Raw genomic sequence first — 22,554 nt, 5'->3', positions numbered from 1 at the left:
AACTCTTTCTTCTACTTCTTCCCCTACAGCTGCATTCCAGTCCCCCATGACTATTTGATTTTCATCTCCTTTTACGTACTGTATTACCCTTTCAGTATCCCCATATACTTTCTCTATCTCTTCATGTCCAGCTTGCGACGTCCGAATATATACCTGAAATATTGTTGTCGGTGTTGGTTTGCTGTCGATTCTGATACGAACAGCCCTATCACTGAACTGTTCACACTCTGTCCTACCTTCGTATTCGTAACGAGTCCTACCCTGTTATACCATTTTCTGCTGCTGTTGATATTACCCTACACTCATCTGACAAGAAATCCTTGTCTTTTTTTTTCACTTCACTGAACCATACTCTATCTAGATTGAGCTTTTGCATTTCCCTTTTCAGGTTTTCTAGCTTCCCTAACACATTAAAACTTCTGAGATTCCAAACCCCGCCTCGTAGTACGTTATTCTTTCTTTGGTTATTTAATCTTTTTCCAATGGTCACCTCCTCTTTGGCAGTCCCCCTCCAGGAGATCCGAATGGGGGACTCTTCCGGAATCTTTTTCCTATGGTGAAATCATCATGACGCATGCCCTTTGTATACACATTATGTGTCTTTAATGCAATGGTTTCCATTGCCTTCTGAATTCTCATACCGTTGATCATTTCTGATTGCTCCCACCACTCGGGCAAGAGAGTGCTCTGAATCTGTGTCCGCTCCTCCTCCCTCTTTGACGAGGTGGTTGGCAGAATGAGGGTGACTTCTTATGTCGGAATTCATCGGCGGATATTGCTGATGATTTTTATTCAAAATTTAACCGATTGCGTGGTTCCAACCCGGATCCGAAGACGTTTTGATTTCTTATCAAAGATGCTACCCGTAGATCACGGGTGCGGGTCTTGTTAATATGTAAATAATATATAATACATAAAGTAGAACCCTGTCACTGATGAAAAGACTGAATGTCTTTATTAGATACTCAGTCAGTGAACCACACATACGCACTGCGTTCCTTCTACAATAGTATTAAATTTTACTGTACCTTTCTCTCTTTCCCGCTGGCTCGATCGCTCGCTGTCTTTTGTCTCTCAAATACCTGTCTTCATGAGCTTGCGTCTTAGCAGTTCCAACGATTTTCACTTTTACGCTGCATTGATAATTTCCAATACATCCATTGTAATCTTAGAATGCTTCCTTAGTTCGATAAACTATGGTACCTCAAAAGTTATATAATGCGTTTACAGGCGTTCCCGCCTGGTCAATGGCGAATACAGTTATTGGGTTTACCGCCGTATAACATAGCGTAACATTTCTTCGAAGTGACTGTTCATTATCTTCACCTATATTAAGTTCCCGCGCTACAAAAAAAGCCTTTATTTCAATGAATGCCACCCCAACTCGCGTATCATATCCGTGACACTACATCATCTTCAAAAAGGCTGTCTCCTAAATCAATTTTACAGTTACATTTAGTTTTAATTTAATAACTTTAGATTTAATTTAGTTATTTGTTGAAGTAAATGTGCACCTAGTAGGTTACTTTTCACTGTACGACATCTTAGTGACACAGTTAAGAAGCGCCTAATAAAATTGGTAATGACGAACTTGGCGGTGCAACAGAGCAGTAAAACAGACAAATACTCTGAAAATATGCCTTCATGGAAGTCGTAAAATAATCAGGAAAACTGCTGCAGAAAAGTGCTGTAACAATAGATTAAAAAATTATTCCGGCCATAAAACACACTCAAACTACTTTTACATCAAGAGTGCTGTGGTATCGCCAACATGCGGCAAGTGATTTCGAGGCATGTACAGAAGACGAACTTATCGTGATGGGTTACTGACACACTGAGAACGTAACTCTAATTGGCACTTTTGTTATGTGCCATTATGATAGTCAACACAGATATAAAATGTATGTGGCGGAAAATACGTGAAAATTAAGTTAATGAATTGTTTCATCAAAAAAAAAAAAAAAAGACCTAACTACGGGTGACTTCAAGGCACGTGGAGAAGATGAACCGACGATGGAATGTTAAATCTATGTTGTTAAAGCTTCGGAATTGTTGCGCGTTTTATCAGGAACTGAAAATTAAGGAACAGTAATGCTGAAACATCGAGAAGCAGATTATAACACCATCTATGGCGAACGCTTGTATAATGGTATGTTACCTCCTAGGCCCACATCTACTGAGTAATCAAGTCTGTCTAAAAATTATCCTGTATTAGACCTACATCAAGAAATGAGAAGGAGCAGGTATCTGTTCAAGATACAGGGTTATTTTTTGCAAAAACTAGTGAAAGTGAGACAAGTTAGCGGTTCAAGATAGTTACATGAAACTTTCGAAGAAGCAGACAGGGACATTATTATCTCATTCAATGAGTTTTCTTTTTTTCGCTTTCAGTTTTTGATTAATATTTCCTATCACGTCTTTTGCTCCGTATTGTGTATTTATTTTTCTATGGCACAATTTTCTCTTCATCCGTTTCCGTAAATGTGTTATTTTTTTCTTTCAGATTACTTGGACTTGAATAATTGTGAAGTCTGATATAATTTGAAAAGGCATTTCATTCTCATACTTGTTTCTAACAGGGCTATAGAGCCCCTATCAATCATTTGACCTCTTAAATAGCTCTGTATGAAACATTTCATCAGATATTTGACTTTATTTACTAGGTACAAACACCGAGTTATCCTACGAATGGCAGGTCCTTCCTATTCAGTTTGAAAATGCTGCACTAACGCTAGTGATCGGTCTAGTTGCTTTTAGTAAGTCAAAGACTTTATGACTATTCATCTCCATGTGAACAGCATCGTGTAACCGTGGATTCGTGGCTAGAGTGCCTTAGAAGATAACAAACTCGATCAGAGGCATTAGTGAAACTTCGAATAGGAAAAAGGTTCTGAGAGGATAGCGATTTTTGCCGCTTTCTTCGACTGATTTTTGAAGGAGGAGGACGTAGCGATGACTGTGCGGTCCCGGCGGAGGTTCGAGTCCTCCCTCGGACATGGGTGGGTGTGTTTGTCCTTAGGATAAGTTAGGTTAAGTAGTGTGTAAGCTTAGGGACTGATGACCTTAGCAGTAAAGTCCCATAAGATTTCACACACATTTGAACATTTTGAGACTACCCATAAAGGGGAAGTGGGAAGTAAAAGATCATGAACTTCAGCTGCAAAAGGAATCGGTAATCGCTACATCAGTGACCGGTTTTGGAACAGGAAGATGGTTAACGGAGTAACTCAGTTGCAGCATTATTCGTTTCGAAACTCAAACGAGGCAAAAGGAAACCACCATCTTACCATTTTTATCACTTACTTTACATAATGTTAAGCAAATTTATAGATCTAATGTCACAGACAACTTATAACACAGTTGTACTGATTTCATTATATTTTTCTCGGCAGACTCAGGACCAGATAAAAGAGGCTGAGCGCATACGTAGGTGTGCAAGCATTATTTTTTTCCCGCACTTTGGTCGGAAAATGAGGACTGGCACGGCTAGCAAATTGCAGTTCTGTGAACTGTTCAGTAAACACCACATTTAGCTATACAGTACATAACTTACCTACGAGTAGTACGAAACACAATGTAGAGTGAAATGCTCTTTACAAATTATGTAGGGCAGGGTTGCAGACTAACCCAGATATTAGTAAGTCTGCACACTCAGCAAATGGTTAAATAAACATTGGAAAATTTAGAAAGGAAAATAAAATGCAGAGAGAAGAAATATAAACTTAGTTTTTAGACGAAACTGCATTTCTGTCAAAGACGACGAAGAACTTGGAAGAGCAGTTGGAAGGAATAAGTAGTGCCTTGAAAAGAGATGGTAATACGACTATCCACAAAACTAAGATAATAATGGTGGAAAATAGTCAACTTAAATTATGCTGTCGTGGAGGAATTAGATTAGGAAATAAGACACTGAAAGCAGTAGATGAGTTTTATTACTTTGGCAGAAGAATAAGTGACAGTGCTCACAGTAAAGAAGATGTAAACTGAAAATTAGTTGTAGCAAGGAAAGTATGTCTGAGGTAGAGAAATCTGTTAACATCAACTGTAAATTTGTTAGGAAGTCCTACTTGCAAATATTTCTCTGAACTGTAGCCTTGTCCGGAAGTGAAACGTGGACGATAAACGTTTCAAACAAGAAGAGACTAGAAGCTACATATAACTGAATGATCAGATCAAAAGCCAATGAAAAGATACTGAATGGAATTGGGGAGAATATAAATTTATGGTACAACTTCATTGAGACATTTAGTAACTGTCGATATGGTAATAAAGATAAGTACGGAAATGATACAGAGCGGGAGACCAGGACTTGACTACAGTGGATATAGGTTACAGTAGGTACGCGTAAATGAAGAAACTAGTGCATAGAGCTGCTTCAGACCACCATTGGGGTTGAAGATCACAGCAGCATCAAGTAAAATACAAAGATTAACTCTAAACTTTGACCTAGCGCTGGTTTCTCTACATTCCACTATTCCAGTATGCTGTACAATTAGAGGAATCCGCGCAACAGTGGCAAATTAGATTGAACGGCGTCACAAGCTAAAGTGTGGGTATTTCCACAAAACTTATTAGTGTGACTTACCTGGTCGAACACATCCCGCTAGAAGCAATTATTCCAGGTCAGAGACGTTTGGGTTGTCATCAATAATCAACGCAATGCGTCTTTCGTCCTCCTACAGAAGTAAGCATTCTGTTATGTTCGAACAAAGGTGTTCATTGCATATAAAACGCTGTGTATATAGGAGGTCAGAAACAGTCTGAAAAGCTAGTATGGCTGTTGCAGGTTAGGTTGTGCTGAGAAATAATTGTTAAGAACTTAAAGCTGATCACTTGCAAGTTAATTGGCATTGAAGTTAGCCAATCAGCCCGTCGGCCTGTCAGATACAATCACTGTAAATTGTTATCTTACCGTAGATGAAAGCGCATGTGATTGTTCAGACTTTGGCTCGGGTTCGGGTTTTACTATCGTCCCAGCTCTAACTCTCTTACCGCTTTTTTGTTCGGTTTTACGAAAGAAAACGAAGAACACCTTTGGCGACACCTCTCTGGCGGGTCGCTTGAATTTACACAATCAAAGGCCTTATTAACTAATTTTAATGCTAATGAACTCTGTAATATCTCAACGTATCGAATTTTTTTTCGTAATAATTATTTCTCAGTATCACATATCCCGCAACACCGTTACAAGGTTTTCAGACTGTTTCTTACCACTCTAAGATTCTGTCGTCAGACGTAAAGATATCTGGAATGCATGCATGGAACATTACAGAGCCGTTACTGTCTACCGTGTATGTAAATAATCTAGTGACTAACATCAGAAGAACCATGAGGTTTAATGCAGGCCAATACTGTTATCTGTAGGACGGGTGCACACGAGAAGACTGTAGCAAAACGAGGACGATGAATGACTAGCATACGAACTGGCAGTTGACGTGAGACGTAAATAAATGTAACACATTACGCTTAAACAGGCAAAAATTTCCATTGCTGTTCGATTACACTAATCATGACGAATCAGTGGAAACAGTAACAACGGTAAAATATCTAGAAGTAACCGTAGTAAGCTAAAGTGGAAGGACCACAGTTACAGAGACGCAGTATTCGGTCTAATTTCTCTGATTTTCTCATTGTGGTCACTTCAGAAAGAAAAGATATGTTGCCAGAACCTTACGCTCCCGAATTTCAACAGTAAACCTCTCAGTGGTGCACGACGCCTCTCGCATTATCTACCCGCAGTTTCGTAACGACAGCGCACATACCAAATGATTCAGTGGCAAAACGCTCTGTTCTTACCTTACCTTACTTTCGGGGATGAATTTCCTTAAAGTATGAACTTCAACGAAGGCAAGCCTTAAGGAAATTAATCCACGAAAGTAGCTGCTCACAAAACACTTGTTCGACTTATTCTTCTGTATTGTTCATCAATCTGGGACCCTTGCTAGTTTGCATTAGTAGAAGACATAAATATCCAACAAAGAGCAGGGAATCGTTCAGATGGTGTTATAGCGTCATGAAAATGGTGAATCTCTGAGGGTACTTCTACGAGAGAGGTGTTGTGCATCACGGAGTGGTTTGCTGTTGAAATTCCGAGAGTGTACCTTCGATGAAGTTTTAGGCAATATATTACTTCCTCCCGATGTGAACACAACGAGAAAATGGCTGAAATTAGAGCTAAAACGTTTAGTTAGCGACAGTAATTCTTCACGATTGGGACAGAGAAGGGAGAGAAAGAACACTAAGTGGAACGAAATGTTCCCTCTGCTACACACTGTGAGATAGCTTGCGGGGAATGCAAGTAGATGTGCGAGGGCTATTGGAAAGTAAGGAATAATTGGTCGCAAACTGAAAACCACACTGAAAATCAAAACTGTTTTATTTGCAACAGTTAGCTACACCTTCCAGCAACATCTGTACATAGTTGCCGCTCTGACTTAGACACGTGAAGCGTTGTACGAACTTTTCAGTTCGCTTGCTGTAGAAGGCAGCCTCCTGTGCTTTCCGACAATTCTCTATGCTGGACTGAAGCTGTTTGTCCGTCTCAAAATATTGTCTTCATAGCGAGGGGCTCATCTAAGCAGAGATAAAAATCAGAGGGAGCCAAGTCCGGGCTGTATTGTGGGTGATCGAACGCTTCCCATCGAAAACGCTGAGGGAGCGCCGTAATTGTACCTGCAGTGTGAGACCGAACACTGTCATTAAGAAGGAAATACGTGACAGTGGGGTTACATGAGATCGAGCGAAATGCCTCGGTAAGCACTCATACTTGTTGGGAGACCGTATTTTCTAGGCATCTTTAGGCGCTCACTGCGCGCTCATAATTGATAGGAGCAACGTGACGCTATTTGCGGGCATACTACAGACACTGCCAAACACATCGGTGCAAAGCTTGATCGGGTTTTCACTGTGGTTTCCATTCCGCGACCGATCGTTCCTTACTTTTCCGAACAGCTCTCGTAGAAACTCCGCCGTGCGAATGTCATTAGTAGCGTCTTGCGGCAAGTACAGTAAAAACCTCTGACACGGAACAGTTGGCAATATGAGGGGGACTTCCCGGGGCGGAAATCAGAGAAGTGTTTTTGCAGCAGATCTGGCGACGAATTCAGAACTGATAAAATATGCATGAAATATCGCAAAAACAAGAATATTTATGGATATGTACTGGTGGATTCTTTCTACACCCAGGAGTGTAGTATAGCCCACATATGCCCAATTTATAACAAAAGAGACAGACATGAATGTCAGAACTTCAGAGGTATTGTTAGCCTTCTGAATACATTTTATAAACTATATGGTAGCATTCTAACAAGAAGACTATCGCCAGTCGCTGAAACTCTGCTATCTGATGCCCCACATGATTTTCAAAAAGGCAGATCATTCTCCGACTATATCTTCACCATGACACAACTAATAGAAAAACATTGTGAATTCAATTTACCAACTTTTCTTGCCGTTATTGGCTACGAAAAGGCTTTTGATAAACGAAATCAAAGCAAACCGTGGGAGATTTAAAAAAATAAAAAAGAGTGATTCCATCGCATCTTATAAGAGCTGTACAGGATTTATGTATGAATAACAAAATACAAATAAAAATAGCACGCAGCAGACATAATATGGGTGAAATAAACCAAGGAGTTATACAAGGGTGTCCACTCTTTTTAATATGTATATCGACGATGTAACGAGAACTTCCTTACAGACAATAAAACAAATTAAAATTAACGATGTGGATGTTAATACACCACTTTTTTTGCTGACGACCAAATAAGTATTAGAATGAAAATGACCTACAAGAAGCTACCTTTAATTTAAGTAAAATAGCCAGAGCATACTATTTGAACGTCTCCATCAAGAAGCTAAAATCAACGACATTTTTTGCACACCAGTCCAAGCGAGTTTAGATTGAAACTGACAAGCAAATCTCCGAGCACGTTAACACATTTAAAAATTTAGGGTGGAGTGTTATATACACGACAAACAATGAAGTAGAAAATAAGTTAGACCTCTTTAACCACTTCTGTGGAACTTTACGCAAAACACTGGAAAAGAAAGTCCACAGGGATACTCTACTAAAGTTCTATAAGGTTATGGCAATGCCAGCGCTGCTCTAGGGATGCGGAAACGGTTCACTTAAGAAGAGAGATGAAAAGAGAATCGAAGCAGGTGAAATGAATTTCCTTAAATACATGACTGGACATACTTTGACGAGCTGAATATGCAAAACATAATTGACATAATCAAAACTATAACAGTTAATTATGTAAATTGAAGGTGGAGGGAGGGAAAGGAAACGAAAGGGAAGGGACTATAGACGGTAGGTACTTCAGGACTTCGTGTGGAATCTGCGGCGACCTGTGAAAATGTCTGCCAGACTGGGATTCGGACATGCGATCTACTGCTGAATAGGCAGTCGCGTTAATCACTGCGCCGTCAGGACACTGTGTTTATCGCAACTATGCGGACTGTCCCAGCACGCTCCCCCCACCTAGGGCCAACTACCAGCGGTCTCTGTCCCTGTCGTCCATGCTCGCTACTTTCTTGAGATTCCATCAGGAGGTCGGACGTAATCGGGCATCCGTACTGAGGGTGGTGGGTTTCTTGCCCATCAAGGCGAATCATGTGAATTCGTGGTGTCTGTTCTTTCATAAGTATCCGAGAGAACAGACACTACGCATTCACATACACCGTGTGATCTAAAGCATCCGGACACCTGGCTGGAAATGACTTACAAGTTCGTGGCGCCCTCAGTCGGTAATACCGGAATTCAGTATGGTGTTGGACCACCCATAGCCTTGATGACAGCTTCCACTCTCGCAGGCATACGTTCTTTCAGGTGCTGGAAGGTTTCTTGGGGAATGGCAACCCATTCTTCTCGGAGAGCTGGAGTGGAGAGAGATATCGATATCGGTCGGTGAGGCGTGGCACGAAGCGGCGTTCCAAAACATCCAAAAGGTGTTCTGTAGGATTCACCTCAAGACTCTGCGCAGGCCAGTCCATTACAGGGACGTTATTGTCGCGTAACCACTCCGCCACAGGCCGTGCGTTATGAACAGGTGCGCGATCGTGATGAAAGATGCAATAGCCAAAAATGGTTCAAATGGCTCTGAGCACTATGGGACTCAACTGCTGTGGTCATTAGTCCCCTAGAACTTAGAACTACTTAAACCTAACTAACCTAAGGACATCACACACATCCATGCCCGAGGCAGGATTGGAACCTACGATCGTAGCGATCGCGCGGTTCCAGACTGTAACACCTAGAACCGCTCGGTCACTCCGGTTGGCGATTCGTCGCTCCTCACAACGTTTTTGTACTGTTAAATCGTCCAATTTTTACGCTCCTTACGCCAAGCGAGGCGTCGTTTGGGATTTACTGGTTCGTTGTGTTGCTTATGAGCAGCCGCTCGACCACGAAATCCAAGTTTTCTTACCTCCCGCCTGTCATAGTACTTGCAGTGGATCCTGATGGAGTTTGGAACTTGTAAAGGGCCTGGGTAGATGTCTGTTTGTTACACATAACGACCCTCTTCAACTGTCAGCGGCCTCTGTCAGTCAGAGGTCTGCCTGTATGATTTTGTGCTGTACGTGTCCCTTCACGTTTCCACTTCACTATCACATCGGAAACAGTGAAGCTATGGGTGTTTAGGAGTGTCGAAATCTTGCGTACAGATGTACGACACAAGTGACACCCAGTCACCTGACCACGTTGGAAGTCCGTGAGTTCCGCGGGGCGCCCCATTCTGCTCTCTCGCGATGTCTATTGACTACTGAAGTCACTGATATGGAGTACCTGGCAGTAGGTGGCAGCATAATGTGCCTAATACGAAAAACGTTTGATTTTTAGGGTGTCCGGATACTTTTGATAACATAGCTGTGTGGCTGGATTGAAGACTTTTTAGCAAACAGAACACAGCATATTGTTCCCAATGGACAGACGTCTGCAGACGTTAAAGTAACCTCTGGCGTGGCACAGGGGAGTGTTATGGGACCATTGCTTTTCACAATATATATAAATGACATAGTAGATAGTGTCGGATGTTCCATGCGGCTTTTGGTGGATGATGCTGTAGTATACAGAGAAGTTGCAGCATTAGAAAATTGGAGCGAAATGCAGGAAGATCTGCAGCGGATAGGTACTTGGTGCAGGGAGTGACAACTGACCCTTAAGATAGACAAATGTAATGTATTGTGAATACATAGAAAGAAGGATCCTTTATTGTATGATTATATGATAGCGTAACAAACACTGGTAGCAGTTACTTCTGTAAAATATCAGGGAGTATGCGTACGGAACGGTTTGAAGTGCAATGATCATATCAAATTAATTGTTGGTAAGGGGGGTGCCAGGTTGAGATTCATTGGGAGAGTCCTTAGAAAATGTCGTTCATCAACAAAGGTGGTGGCTTACAAAACACTCGTTTGACCTATACTTGAGTATTGCTCACCAACGTGGGATGCGTACCAGGTCGGTTTGACAGAGGACATAGAGAAGATCCAAAGAAGAGCGGCACGTTTCGTCACAGGGTTATTTGGTGCGCGTGATAGCGTTACGGAGGTGTTTAGCAAACACAAGTGGCAGGCTCTGCATCAAAAATGGTTCAAATGGCTCTGAACACTATGGGATTTAACAGCTGTGGTCATCAGTCCCCTAGAACTTAGAACTACTTAAACCTAACCAACCTAAGGACATCACACACATCCATGCCCGAGGCAGGATTCGAACCTGCGACCGTAGCAGTCGCGCGGTTCCGGACTGAAGCGCCTAGAAACGCGAGACCACCGCGGCCGGCCGCTCTGCATCGCGGTGTAGCTTACTGTCCAGGTTTCGAGAGGGTGCGTTTCTGAATGAGGTATCGAATATATTGCTTCCCCCTACTTGTAACTCCCTAGGAGATCACGAATGTAAAATTAGAGTGATTCGAGCGCGCACTGAGGCTTTCCGGCAGTCGTTCTTCCCGCGATCCATACCTGACTGGAGTAGGAAAGGAGGTAATGACAGTGTCACACACCGTTGGGTGGCTTGCGGAATATATCTACATCTGCATCCATACTCCGCAAGCCACCTGACGGTGTGTGGCGGAGGGTACCCTCCGTACCTCTATCGGTTCTCCCTTCTATTCCAGTCTCGTATTGTACGTGGAAAGGATTGTCGGTATGCTTCTGTGTGGGCTATAATCTCTCTGATTTTATCCTCATGGTCTCTTCGCGAGATATACGTCGGAGGGAGCAATATACTGCTTGACTCTTCGGTGAAGGTATGTTCTCGAAACTTTTACAAAAGCCCGTACCGAGCTACTGAGCGTCTCTCCTGCAGAGTCTTCCACTGGAGTTTATCTATCATCTCCGTAACGCTTTCGCGATTACTAAATGATCGTGTAACGAAGCGCGCTGCTCTCCGTTGGATCTTCTCTATCTCTTCTATCAACCCTATCTGGTACGGATCCCACACTGCTGAACAGTATTCAAGCAGTGAGCGAACAAGGGTACTGTAACCTACTTCCTTTGTTTTCGGATTGCATTTCCTTAGGATTCTTCCAACGAATCTCAGTGCGGCATCTGCTTTACCAACGATCAACTTTATATGATCATTCCAATTTAAGTCACTCCTAATGCGTACTCCCAGATAATTTATGGAATTAACTGCTTCCAGTTGCTGACCTGCTATTTTGTAGGTAAATGATGAGGGAACTATCTTTCTATGTATTAGCAGCACATTACACTTGTCTACCTTCAGATTGAATTGCCATTCCGTGCACCATGCGCCAATTCGCTGCAGATCCTCCTGCACTTCAGTACAATTTGCCATTGTTACAACCTCTCGATACACCACAGCCTCAGTGAACTTCCGATGCCGTCCGCGGTGGTCTAGCGGCTCTAGACGCTCAGTCCGGAACCGCGCGACTGCTACGGTCGCAGGTTCGAGTCCTGCCTCGGGCATGGATGTGTGTGATGTAGTTCTAAGTTCTAGGGGACTGATGACCACAGATGTTAAGTCCCATAGTGCTCAGAGCCATTTGAACCATTTTTTTTTAATTTCCGATGTCGTCAATAAATGTAGATGTAGATGGTGTGATGTCAGTTAAGATCCAAAGAACATATAGACCGTATTCCCGGTGCAAGAATATAAACCAAGAGGCAAAAGATCATTAGGAAGCGAATGCTTGACTAATTTTGAAGAAGACAGAACGGACTAAAGGACCAGTCCGTGATGTCGAATTTCGGGGAGAGTAATAAGACACACAGAGCCTCTGCGTGTGATTTTTATGTGAACAAGCGCTGCGCCGAGGGCGAGCGGTACATCAGCCCACGGCACGGCAGCAGCTGTGCCAGCGCACTAGTCCGCAGCGCCGCGCCGCTGCCGGCCGCCGAGTCCCGCTGCCCGCCGGCGGCTGCCGCGAAGCCCCACCGTCGGCCGCTCAGTCGGCGGCGCGGCGCGCTGCGTGGAGGGAGCCGCCGGCCTGTGGTTGGCCGGCGCGCCGCGCGCCTCGCTGACCTCGTTTCCCGGCGGGCCTAGCCCAACAGCCATAGCACACCGCGGCGCGCACTCCGCTTCTGCCTTCGACGCCGATTTCCAGGCGTGGCTACGCCGCCGCGATCACCTCGTCTCCTCCTCCCTCCCTCCCTCCCTCCCTCCTCCCGTGTCGACGACGCGTCTATCTCTCTATCCCCCCCCCTCTGCATCCCCCTTCACCCCTCCCCGCGGCCGCGACTTGACCCGACCCTACCCCGAGCGGCACGGGCACCGCTTCGAAAAGTGGGATCGTCCTCCCGCTCAGTGCGTACGTGAACTGGAACTGTATCGGACGGCGACGCCAGAGCAGCAACAGCGGGACGCGACCCTAGCCGAGGCGACCGACGTCCGCCGTCCGACGTCGACCTTCGCGGCGAAGAGGAAGGAGCCGGTGCTGCCGGCGCGTTTTCCCTCCACGCGTCGCGCCCTGCTGGATGGATAAATGACGGTACGTAGATGACAGGTGGGCCCGTGAGTGATGGACCGGGTTCAGAAGTGAAACGTTTGATTGACAACTGGATAAAAGGGAGGTGCGCGCGCTCGTGGCCGGTAAAGTAGATTGTTCTGTGTGTGCGCGCAACGGAATACGTGTAGCGCGATTAGAGGGAAACGAAGAAAACGAGTTTTGAGCGACAGGAAGGAAAGTAAAAAGAAAAAGCAGAGGGAGGGGGGAGAGAGAGAGAGAGAGAGAGAGGCATAAGCAGCGAAGAGGCATAAGCAGAGTGTTAGTTTCACGCTGCGAGGTTAATAAAGTCGGTGGGAGGGGGAGCGCCGCGCTGAGAGGACGACCGTGAGAGAGCGATAAGGCGCCGGCACGGAGTGGAAATGATAGAGCGCGCCGGCCGCCGGGTGACATTTGATTGGTGCGGCCTGGGAGATGCGCTCGGCCGGTAGTGGCGGCTCGCGGCAACAGGTGGCGCGGACGTCGGCGCGCGCTAGCGTCCTGGCCCCGGCGCACTTTTGCCACGCAGCGGCGGCGAAGCGACGCAGCGCGCTGCAGCGACGCGAAAACGCCGACGACACCGACAGCGCCGCCGCCTCCGCCGCCGCCAGGTAAGTGTCGGCGCCGCCCCCGGGGTCGACGACCTGGCCGCTGCGCCCCCGGAAACCGCCGCCCGAGCCCCGCGGTTCGACTGGGCCTCGCGTACCTCCGCAGATGTTCTGTACGGAAACCGTGATTTTTTTTGAATAATTTATTTGACAGCACTGATTGCAAACAGACTTTCCTCCGCAGCTAATTTCGGCCGGTTATGACCATCATCAGGTACCGTCGCTACTTTTGTAGATATGTAAACTTCCCGTATTGCGGTAACCGAATACGTCAGTACAATTAAAAACGACAATGAGGAAGACGTCCACTGTTTACCTTTTGAAATTAAAATAAAAGGTCTCCATAAGTGTTTCCTGAGCAGTTTAGGAGTAATACCACTCCTTTCTCGTCACTTTTCGCTGCAGTACCTCATCCTGTCTTGTTTATAACATAAAGTATCATCAAGCACTGTTGCACCATTCTGCCTGCGCTAAGTCGTGAAGAATGATTTTTTGTCATTAATTTATTCACCAGTCCACACTGAATACAAAATTTGTTGCGTGACCAGTTGCTGCCTGTTACGACCATCATGAGGGATCGCCGCAAATTGTTTTAGGAAAACAAACATACAGCTGTCTGTAGTACGTATTCGTGACAGTGGTTTTAAGTGATAGTGAAGGAAAAGTTCACCATTTTCACGTTTTCAGCTTTTTTCATAATTCATCATAACATGTTTCTGAACTTACATGGTATGCTCTACTGATGTACGAGAGACACACGTTTTTTTTTTTTTTTTTTGCCCTTTTTTTTCGATGTGTGCAGTTTTCTCCATAATAGCTTATCTCGTTTCCTGTATAAGAGACCATCTCTCCGAATAAAATCAAGCACGTCCATGGATGCTACGTTTCGAAATAGCTTTATTTTAGGCGATCATTCATCATACATTACGGATTGTATATGAAATGAGCTCTACGACCAGTTGCGACAAGTTATGAACATCATGATGTTACCAGTATTTTAATATAAAAATGCTGTAATATGTAGGGCGCATGTGTGCCTGAATTTTTAAATAATAATGAAGACGACTGTCACTCACTGTTTCTCACATTTAAAAAAAAATCTTCAGAACCTGCTTCTTAGCTTTCATCCCATCCTCGGGCAACTTACAAATCATAGAACTCGTTTTCGGAACTCGTCTGCTCAATTTTCGTCGAAAAACCCCATCTCGTTTCGCATACTGTATAAAGGAAACTAACTTCAGCCATTGTCACAGCCTTCAGAAAAGTGATAAATATCTTATAGTACTTACGACACACATTAGTAGAGTAGGAAATTCCGTTTACTCTCGAATTTGTCACAATTGCTAGAGGTTTATTTTTCACTGTTCTGGAATAGGCAATGACAGTAACACGAAACATTTTGTTTCGTACGGGAAATATATAAAATTTGGCGGCGACAGCTGAAGCGTAATATCTCCGAAACAGTATTGCACGTCACCAGAGGATGCAGTACTGTCTCTGAAACTCGTTGCTGATATCGTTGCTCGTGGAATTGGTCTAAATCACAAGTCAGTGTATAACATGCTGTCCCCTCTTACGATGGACGCACTGAGCAACTAACTGGAATTGTTCGCAGGTGTGATTAGCGGTGGACGCATGACGATAGCTCTAACTGGGAATGACAATGATCCTGTTGAAGCGAAAAGCTGTCGTAAACATGGTTTGCCATCAGGACCGTTACGAATGTTATTGCCAGAGTTGGTTACGATTCCCAAAGTTTTTTGGTATAGCAGTTGTATTGAAGCTGTCACAACCGTGACACATCCCTTCTCATCGGACGGCTTAGAGACATATTGCTGAGCTCGTCCCGTAGTCTCTTTTGGACTGCGAAAACCACTATGTTTTATATGACAGCTATCTCATGATACTGTTCTCTATTTTTCTATCTTCTTTTCCTGTGCAAATAGAAAATGATTTTACATTGCGTCTTCGTGCATAATGTAATTAGAATTAATTACTCCTCATCTTCTAGATCATATCTGCAACTGTTACAGAGTGTCATAAAAAAGTTACCCAGTCGATGGCCATCTTTGCCATTTTGTAAATGGACTTCCACGTAGTTATCGATGTATTTCTCTAGTCGCCTACCATGTTTCGTGATCTGACTCACTCTGTTTTGCACTCGCCAAGGCTGAACCGTAACCGTCAGCGAAATTCTCTATACACATTTTCATTTAATGACACGAAACATGTGACTCGTACTGCGGGACAAACTGTGCAGGTAGGTTGTTCCGCAGGTAGCAGCTGACTTTCGGTTGTTGCTTGTCACTTGCTTCTTCCATTATAGAAGCAATTGATAATACCATTTCATATCACCGTTCATTATCGTTTTTTGTCACTTACACCTTAGCGAGGATTTTTACTGCAGTTCATTGATTCAGATACGGAACTCCCGTTCGCTATGAACGTGGGTCAGATCCTCTTCAGTTCGTCTAGGTTTAGATCCTCCGTAGTTCCCCCTAAAGTCGCTTAAGGTAAGTGCCTGGACGGTTCTTATGGAAACATGTGGCCAGCTTTCTTACCTGTCCTTCCCATTCCGAGCCTGTGCTCCGTACGTAATGATACCATCGTCGACGGCACGTTGAACCCTGCTGCTTCTACCTCTGCCTGCTACTCGTTAATGTTCTACATGTATTCGATGACTACGATTCCATCGCTGCTGAAACGTAATACTTATCTCTGGAAATATTTGAAATTTCTGTTTAATATTTGACATCGTGTAGTTTTTGCATTACATATATTCGTGTTTCATAGAATTAAAATCATTGCGTTTGCTTTGATGAATCAGTTCACGATAGTGCGTGCCATACATCAGCTCTGACAAACATTCTAATCTTGTGGTACAATGACTGCTTCGTGTATTCCACATCCTGTGAAGGGCTTTAGAGTGTCCGCACAATTTGCTGCACATCTTACTTTCAGAATTTCAAAATATGCGTTCCATCTTGCAAACAGTATTTCTTTCTTTCTGAAACGTGCGAAAAACACGAAGGCTACTAGTTATCGCAACTTCGACTTCTCCTACGCAAAATAGATACTATTCGTTTAGATATTGTCCATCATATCCTCAGAATTATTGTATTATCACGTCACAAACCATGACATATCCCAAAGCGTAGTACGATTGTTTCACTTTTTGACAAATTGATTCAGATATCAATATTTGTTTGCACCTATTGTTGTGGAGCACAACGGAAACTTTTCGTAATTAAATTAACGATACTGCCGAGGGTTCTGGAATTATCGTCATAAAACTCTACAGTTAATTGACTAAACGTGTGAAGCATGCTGGAAATTTTTCGTAATGAAATTAATGATGCATCTTAACGTCCTAAAATTACCGCGATAAGAAACCAGAGTTGACTGTCGAAACGAACACTGAGACAGCTTAGCAATACACGTGACAACGGTTAATTTTTATTTAGACCTTTTTCTCGCTGTTCTGACAACAGATGACAACATCTGAATCCTGCTAATTAATGTTACTAATAACGTTAATAGGTTTTACCCGGTTCATATTACTTTATTCGTTTTAAGTTACTTAAAATAATTTAGTTTTACATTACTTTCATATATTTTAGAAACAATCGAGCTGTGCTACGTGAAGATCTTAAAGATGGATATAGTGTGTATCAAAAGATCAAAGTTTCATAGAAGTATCTCAGATAAGCTGAAGGGAAATAGCAAAAACGTATTTTGGCTCATATTAATCTAAAAAAAATGATTCAAATGGCTTTGAGCACTATGGGACTCAACATCTATGGTCATCAGTCCCCTAGAACTTAGAACTACGTAAACCTAACTAACCTAAGGACAGCACACAACACCCAGCCATCACGAGGCAGAGAAAATCCCTGACCCCGCCGGGAATCGAATCCGGGAACCCGGGCGTGGGAAGCGAGAACGCTACCACACGGCATATTAATCTGACGTTACTCTATGTTTGTCTAAGAAAACAATACTTTTCATAATTAACTGCCATGTTCACGTTTAATATCTTCAGAGTTCTTTACCTTTGATTCAGCTATCTGAACAGACACCACAGTAGAATTACTTCACAATATTTGTTCAGCATACCTTTTTCTATTTTTATTTGGTGTATCTATGTAGCCTTACGTTGACGCTGAGGACGAGCTGTGTTTGTTTTATAGTTTAAATTACTTGAGAATGTGAGACTGACCTTGTCTGTGTCGTTTCCATCATTATTTGACTGCAGAAGAAGTCAGAGGTACAGTCAACTCGAGTTTGATAACAGCACCGTGCGTTCATTTCTTTTTTCCACGCGCATGTTCTCGCATTTTCAGAATTGCAATCTACCAGCCACACACTGGCTGATCCATAATGTTAACAGCTGCAAACATCTTCGAAGTTGTAAAGAAGTACATCCAATCATAACCGAACGCCTAGCGATGTCTCGCAAATAACAATGAAGCTGTACAACTATTTATAATGAACTTAAACGACGAGTAATTTGATTATTTTTTGATTCCCGCCGTCGTCAGTGACTACCATGATTACAGCGCGATTGTTAGAGTGCGCAGTGTATAACGTCGTAAATAACTGTAAAACTTTTTTATGACGTACTATTGTAAGTACAGATGCAGGTAAGGGCACTTGCCACGGTGTGTCCGTACTCGTTCTACAGTGGAGCGTGAAGCCGCTGAGTGCGTAGCGGTAGCCGGAGGAAGGGAGCCACTGGGTGTCCGGAACCGCCCCCGAGTGACATCCGTTAGCCGCAATCTAAAAAACACAACGGATGGAGCCCAACCCGTCTGCCAGGAAAAGGAAAGGTCAGCAAGGCAGTGCGAGCGTGCGCTCTCTGCAGACAACCACTTAGAACGACCAAACACGGACAGTCCGGTAGCGAAAAAAATTTAAAAAAACTATTACGGAGAAAATAAATATCTACTACACATCCTGTATCTCTACGTAACCAACAAAGTCTGTTTCAGGTTTCCTCTTTCACATCGTCGCGATTTACAGTTTCCTCTGAAGAGTGACAATCGATAAGTTGCCGGAACCTCCATTCTACCATATCTGTGACTTACTCAAGATTATTTTGGGAAGTGTAGCAACCTTTACGACTTAAATTATGCCATGAGAGGCACAAAACTACAATCCAGACACTCAGATAGTACACGAAACTCAAGACAATACTGTAGTTTTAAGAGCGACGCTGTTAATTCTCACTATTACAGTCATGTAATGTCACATTATTCCAGAATTGCTCATTTGGAAGTTCCTTTGAATTCCTCTCCGTAATAGTTAAATCATCTTCCAGTGACGTGACTGCTTGTTAATTACAATAAGTGACTCCTCAAAGCTGTGTTTCTCATGCCATTTCACTAGATGCAGAAGCATTAACGTTCACGATGACTTAACTCCTGTTTAGTGTTTTTCGTTCGTTCCTTTGCAGGACTATTAGAATAAAGTGTACGCTACTATCTGAAACGCTTCGAAGAATAGTACAGCTACTGCACAGAATATATCTGACAGAAATAATGCGTGAAGTTAACTACCTTTGCGTGCTACAAGGCACACACGTCGTAAATTATAAGAATATCTCAAATCGGCCCCAGGGCAGATAATCATGAAATCCACTGCAGCGGAAACTGCTCGACAAACGATGATGTTCATGGTTATAACAGGTGATAGCAACGGGCGAATAAACTAGCAGTCGCATGTAAGAAACCAAGCACCAAGTCTCTTCCCCGTCTCTGTTATTCATTGACGAGAGGATAGTTCAAGAACGGTTTTCTGCACTTTTAAGAATTCGCGCTAACGGCAGGTTATACACAGGAACTGATTTATTGTATTTTTTAAAACAGTAGTAGAAATCAACGTTAGTTTCATTGAATGAAAGGTTAGTGAACTAAGATGACAAAATTGAGACACCCTACCTATACATACATGACCAATTATCAAAATACTACTTGCACTCATTTGTTATTCATGTAAATTGCTGGTATTACATAAATGAGGAAATGACTAGTGTCACAGAAAATCTATATGCTATAAGTAAGTTTAAATTAATGGAAATGGGAATGAACTCCCATGCTTCTTGACAGAGCGTAGGGGAAGGATGCCGGAGACCCGCGCCGCTGTACTAGGCAAGGTCCTAATGTAGGTAGTTTGCCGTTGCCTTCCTCCGACAGTAATGGGGATGAAGGCTGATGATGAAGACAACACAACAACACTCAGTCATCACGGGGTAGGTGAAAATCCCTGACCCTGCCGGGAATCGATCCCGGAACCCCGTGCTCGGGAAGCGAGAACGCTACCACGGGGCCACGAGCTGCGGACTTTAAAATATAAAATGAACAATTGCTTGTGGCAGTTAGATGTGTTCTAAGTGTAAATGACAGGTTCGTATGAAATTATTCTGTAGATTTTTTCCTCTGTATTCATATATATAACTCCAATCCTATCGAAGACTACAGATACAAATACAATAAATTCAGCCCTTTTTTCCTACCTCGTCGCCAACGCTGTAATTAGAAACTTTTCTCGAAAAGTCCGAATTTATACTCGTATTTGGGTATAATATTACTTATCAGCAAAGTCCTAGTGTTTTATTCAGCCAAATTTTTAATTGCTTCTGAATTCTTAATTTCAATGTAAATTACGCATTGTGATTTTTCTAATAATTATAAAAAAAAAAATAACAAATATAATGGTTTTGCATTCGCCATGGGATACCTGGAATGTTTATGTGGAGTGCCAGATAGTACAATATGCCTGTACATGATAATTTCGTCCTTTAAATATGGTATTTCAGTAATGGCTGAGTTAATCCATCCTGGAGCAATCATGCCGTCGCACTGCTCTTCCACATTCTCGTTGGCTCCTACGACCATTTGACAATGAAGGATTTATGATGTGCTGTTACTCTCCCACATACATGCGTCGAAGAATGACATCACTCACTTACATACAGATGACAGTAAAATACGATCTTCATCGACATTACATTGCTGGTGATAACATCCATTTCTTTTTATTATACCGAGTCTATTGGCTCCCGATACGTCCATCAATCCAAATTCATCTATAAATCAGTTAAAGCAGCACGTATGTCTTTATATTTTGCAATATTTTCCTGAATTTGTTTATTGTTTGATCTTTTTAGTCTTTGCTTGTACACGCAATTCTTCCAGACACTGAATATAGCTCAGATATCAGAAAGCACTTCAAGCTTATTTGATAGGTCAGCTACTAACATTTCCTGGTTGTAATCAGAGCTACAGATTTTGGTAGCGCCTTTGTCCGCTTCCTTTTATTCTCTGAATCATAATCACGGAAAATATGATTATGTGTAGCATGGCAGATGAGTGAGTGGTAGCTGGACAGAGGAAGATGTTAGCTACACTGTAAGAAATAAGAAAATACCGAGGATACGATATAATGGAAGGTGAGTAGATGGAGCAGCATGAACTCGTCTGGCTGGAGGCAGTAGTGCGTGAAAAGTCTAAAAGCACGAACACCACCTGAAAGTGGGTCGCAAAAAAGTTTGACTAAATGAAAGAAAATAATTACGAGAAACTTTTGTCGTCAGAGTACATCAGAGTTGCACAGTACCCAAATTACAAATTTTTTCAACTTTTTTTAACCAAGGAGTTTGAGTCTATGTAGGTGATACATTTTTATCTACCACTTACTATATTCCCATTCAGTCTCGAAAGTTCCGAGGCTAGACTAAAAAAAAAAAAAAAAAAAAAAAAAAATTAAGATGTTGGTTTTAATGCTTCGGGTATTCTTTCTATACAGTCACCCCCCCCCCCCCCCCCCCGCCACCCGTTTAAGTACAACACACAGAACATTCATACAACAATGTGAAACTGTCAAAAAAGCCCTTCTTTGGGCCGTTGTTCAACTCGCGCGTCAAATTCGCCTCGTCTTCGGTCATGGCAAGCTGTCAGAGACCCGTTCCGCATTTTGTCGTACTTTTGGACTGATAACAGCACGTCTCGTCACCCATCATAATGATTTTTTCCTGCAAGGAACTGTCCGCGTTTCGCATTTCAATTAAGTTGTCACTGACATCAACCCTTCATTGTCTTCGTTGGCAAGTCAAGATGTGCGAGACAAACTTTGCGCACACTTTTCTCTTCTTCATACCTGAGTTGGAGATGCTGTTCCATTGCAGTTTGTGACAAAACCACGTCGACACACTACGGAAGCACGCCCACTAATTTACCCTGCCTGCCCAGAAAGGGCTGATTGAACGCTCATTTCCGGTTTACAGTTGTTAATTCAAACTGAAACCATTGTTACTGCGTTGATGTCGTTTATACTCCAGGAATAAATTCAGTTCCTGAACTCTTTGGACGAATGGTGCATGCTTTAGCCGCAGATGATGGCGGGCTCAAAAGAAAAGTTCCAATGAATAAACGAAAATTAATACAAGCAGTTTTTGTTCATATTTACTTTCCAAAAATGACCTTCGGTACGTACATCGAAGACGCAACGCACTCAAGCTTCAAAGTTTTTATAGTGGAGACTTTTATCACATGCCTGTCGAACGGTCACTGCTGTTGCTGATGATGAGTTCAGATTATATCTAAAATATCTGCTTTAGTAATCGGTACTGCCTTATCGCTATTACCTGTGACCGTACTGTTTGCGCCTTTTAGTCACATTTTCTGCATCTGAAGATTCCAGGTCTACCCTTTACGTTGGTGTTCTTCAATTAAACCACGTAAACGAATGATCTCATTATACTAAGTGGTGTAGTGAACTCAAAAAGAGTGGGGTCCAGATCGTCGTCTAACCATACAGATCTGCATTTACATTTCCGCAAACCACATTATGGTGAGTGGCGGAGGGTGCACCTTAATAAATGAATCTCTGACGAAATGGGGTATTCATTTTTGCATCTTTCCTATTACCGTTGTCAATCGTTTCTGCTAAAGGTCGTGGTACTCAGTCTCCTAGATATTTAATGGATTTGACTG

At 42.9% G+C, this 22,554-nt stretch overlaps 1 protein-coding gene across 2 annotated transcripts in view; it reads left to right on the top strand.

The window, feature by feature from the left end:
* Positions 1-12,417: 12,417 nt before the first annotated feature.
* The window catches only part of LOC126355175 (knirps-related protein-like), a 169,753-nt gene continuing 159,616 nt past the window's right edge, over positions 12,418-22,554 (top strand). The window contains exon 1 of one of the 2 annotated variants that reach the window (XM_050005387.1): positions 12,418-13,564. Coding sequence is in view for 1 of the 2 variants with exons in the window: in XM_050005386.1 (XP_049861343.1) it covers positions 12,954-12,959 (6 nt within the window). In the remaining variant the exon portion in view is untranslated. The remainder of the gene's footprint in view (positions 13,565-22,554) is intronic. The other variant, XM_050005386.1, reaches the window with a different exon arrangement.

Source organism: Schistocerca gregaria, chromosome 3, assembly GCF_023897955.1.
Source record: "Schistocerca gregaria isolate iqSchGreg1 chromosome 3, iqSchGreg1.2, whole genome shotgun sequence".
Taxonomy (NCBI): Eukaryota; Metazoa; Arthropoda; class Insecta; order Orthoptera; family Acrididae; genus Schistocerca; species Schistocerca gregaria.
This window is presented reverse-complemented; position numbering and strand designations above follow the sequence as displayed.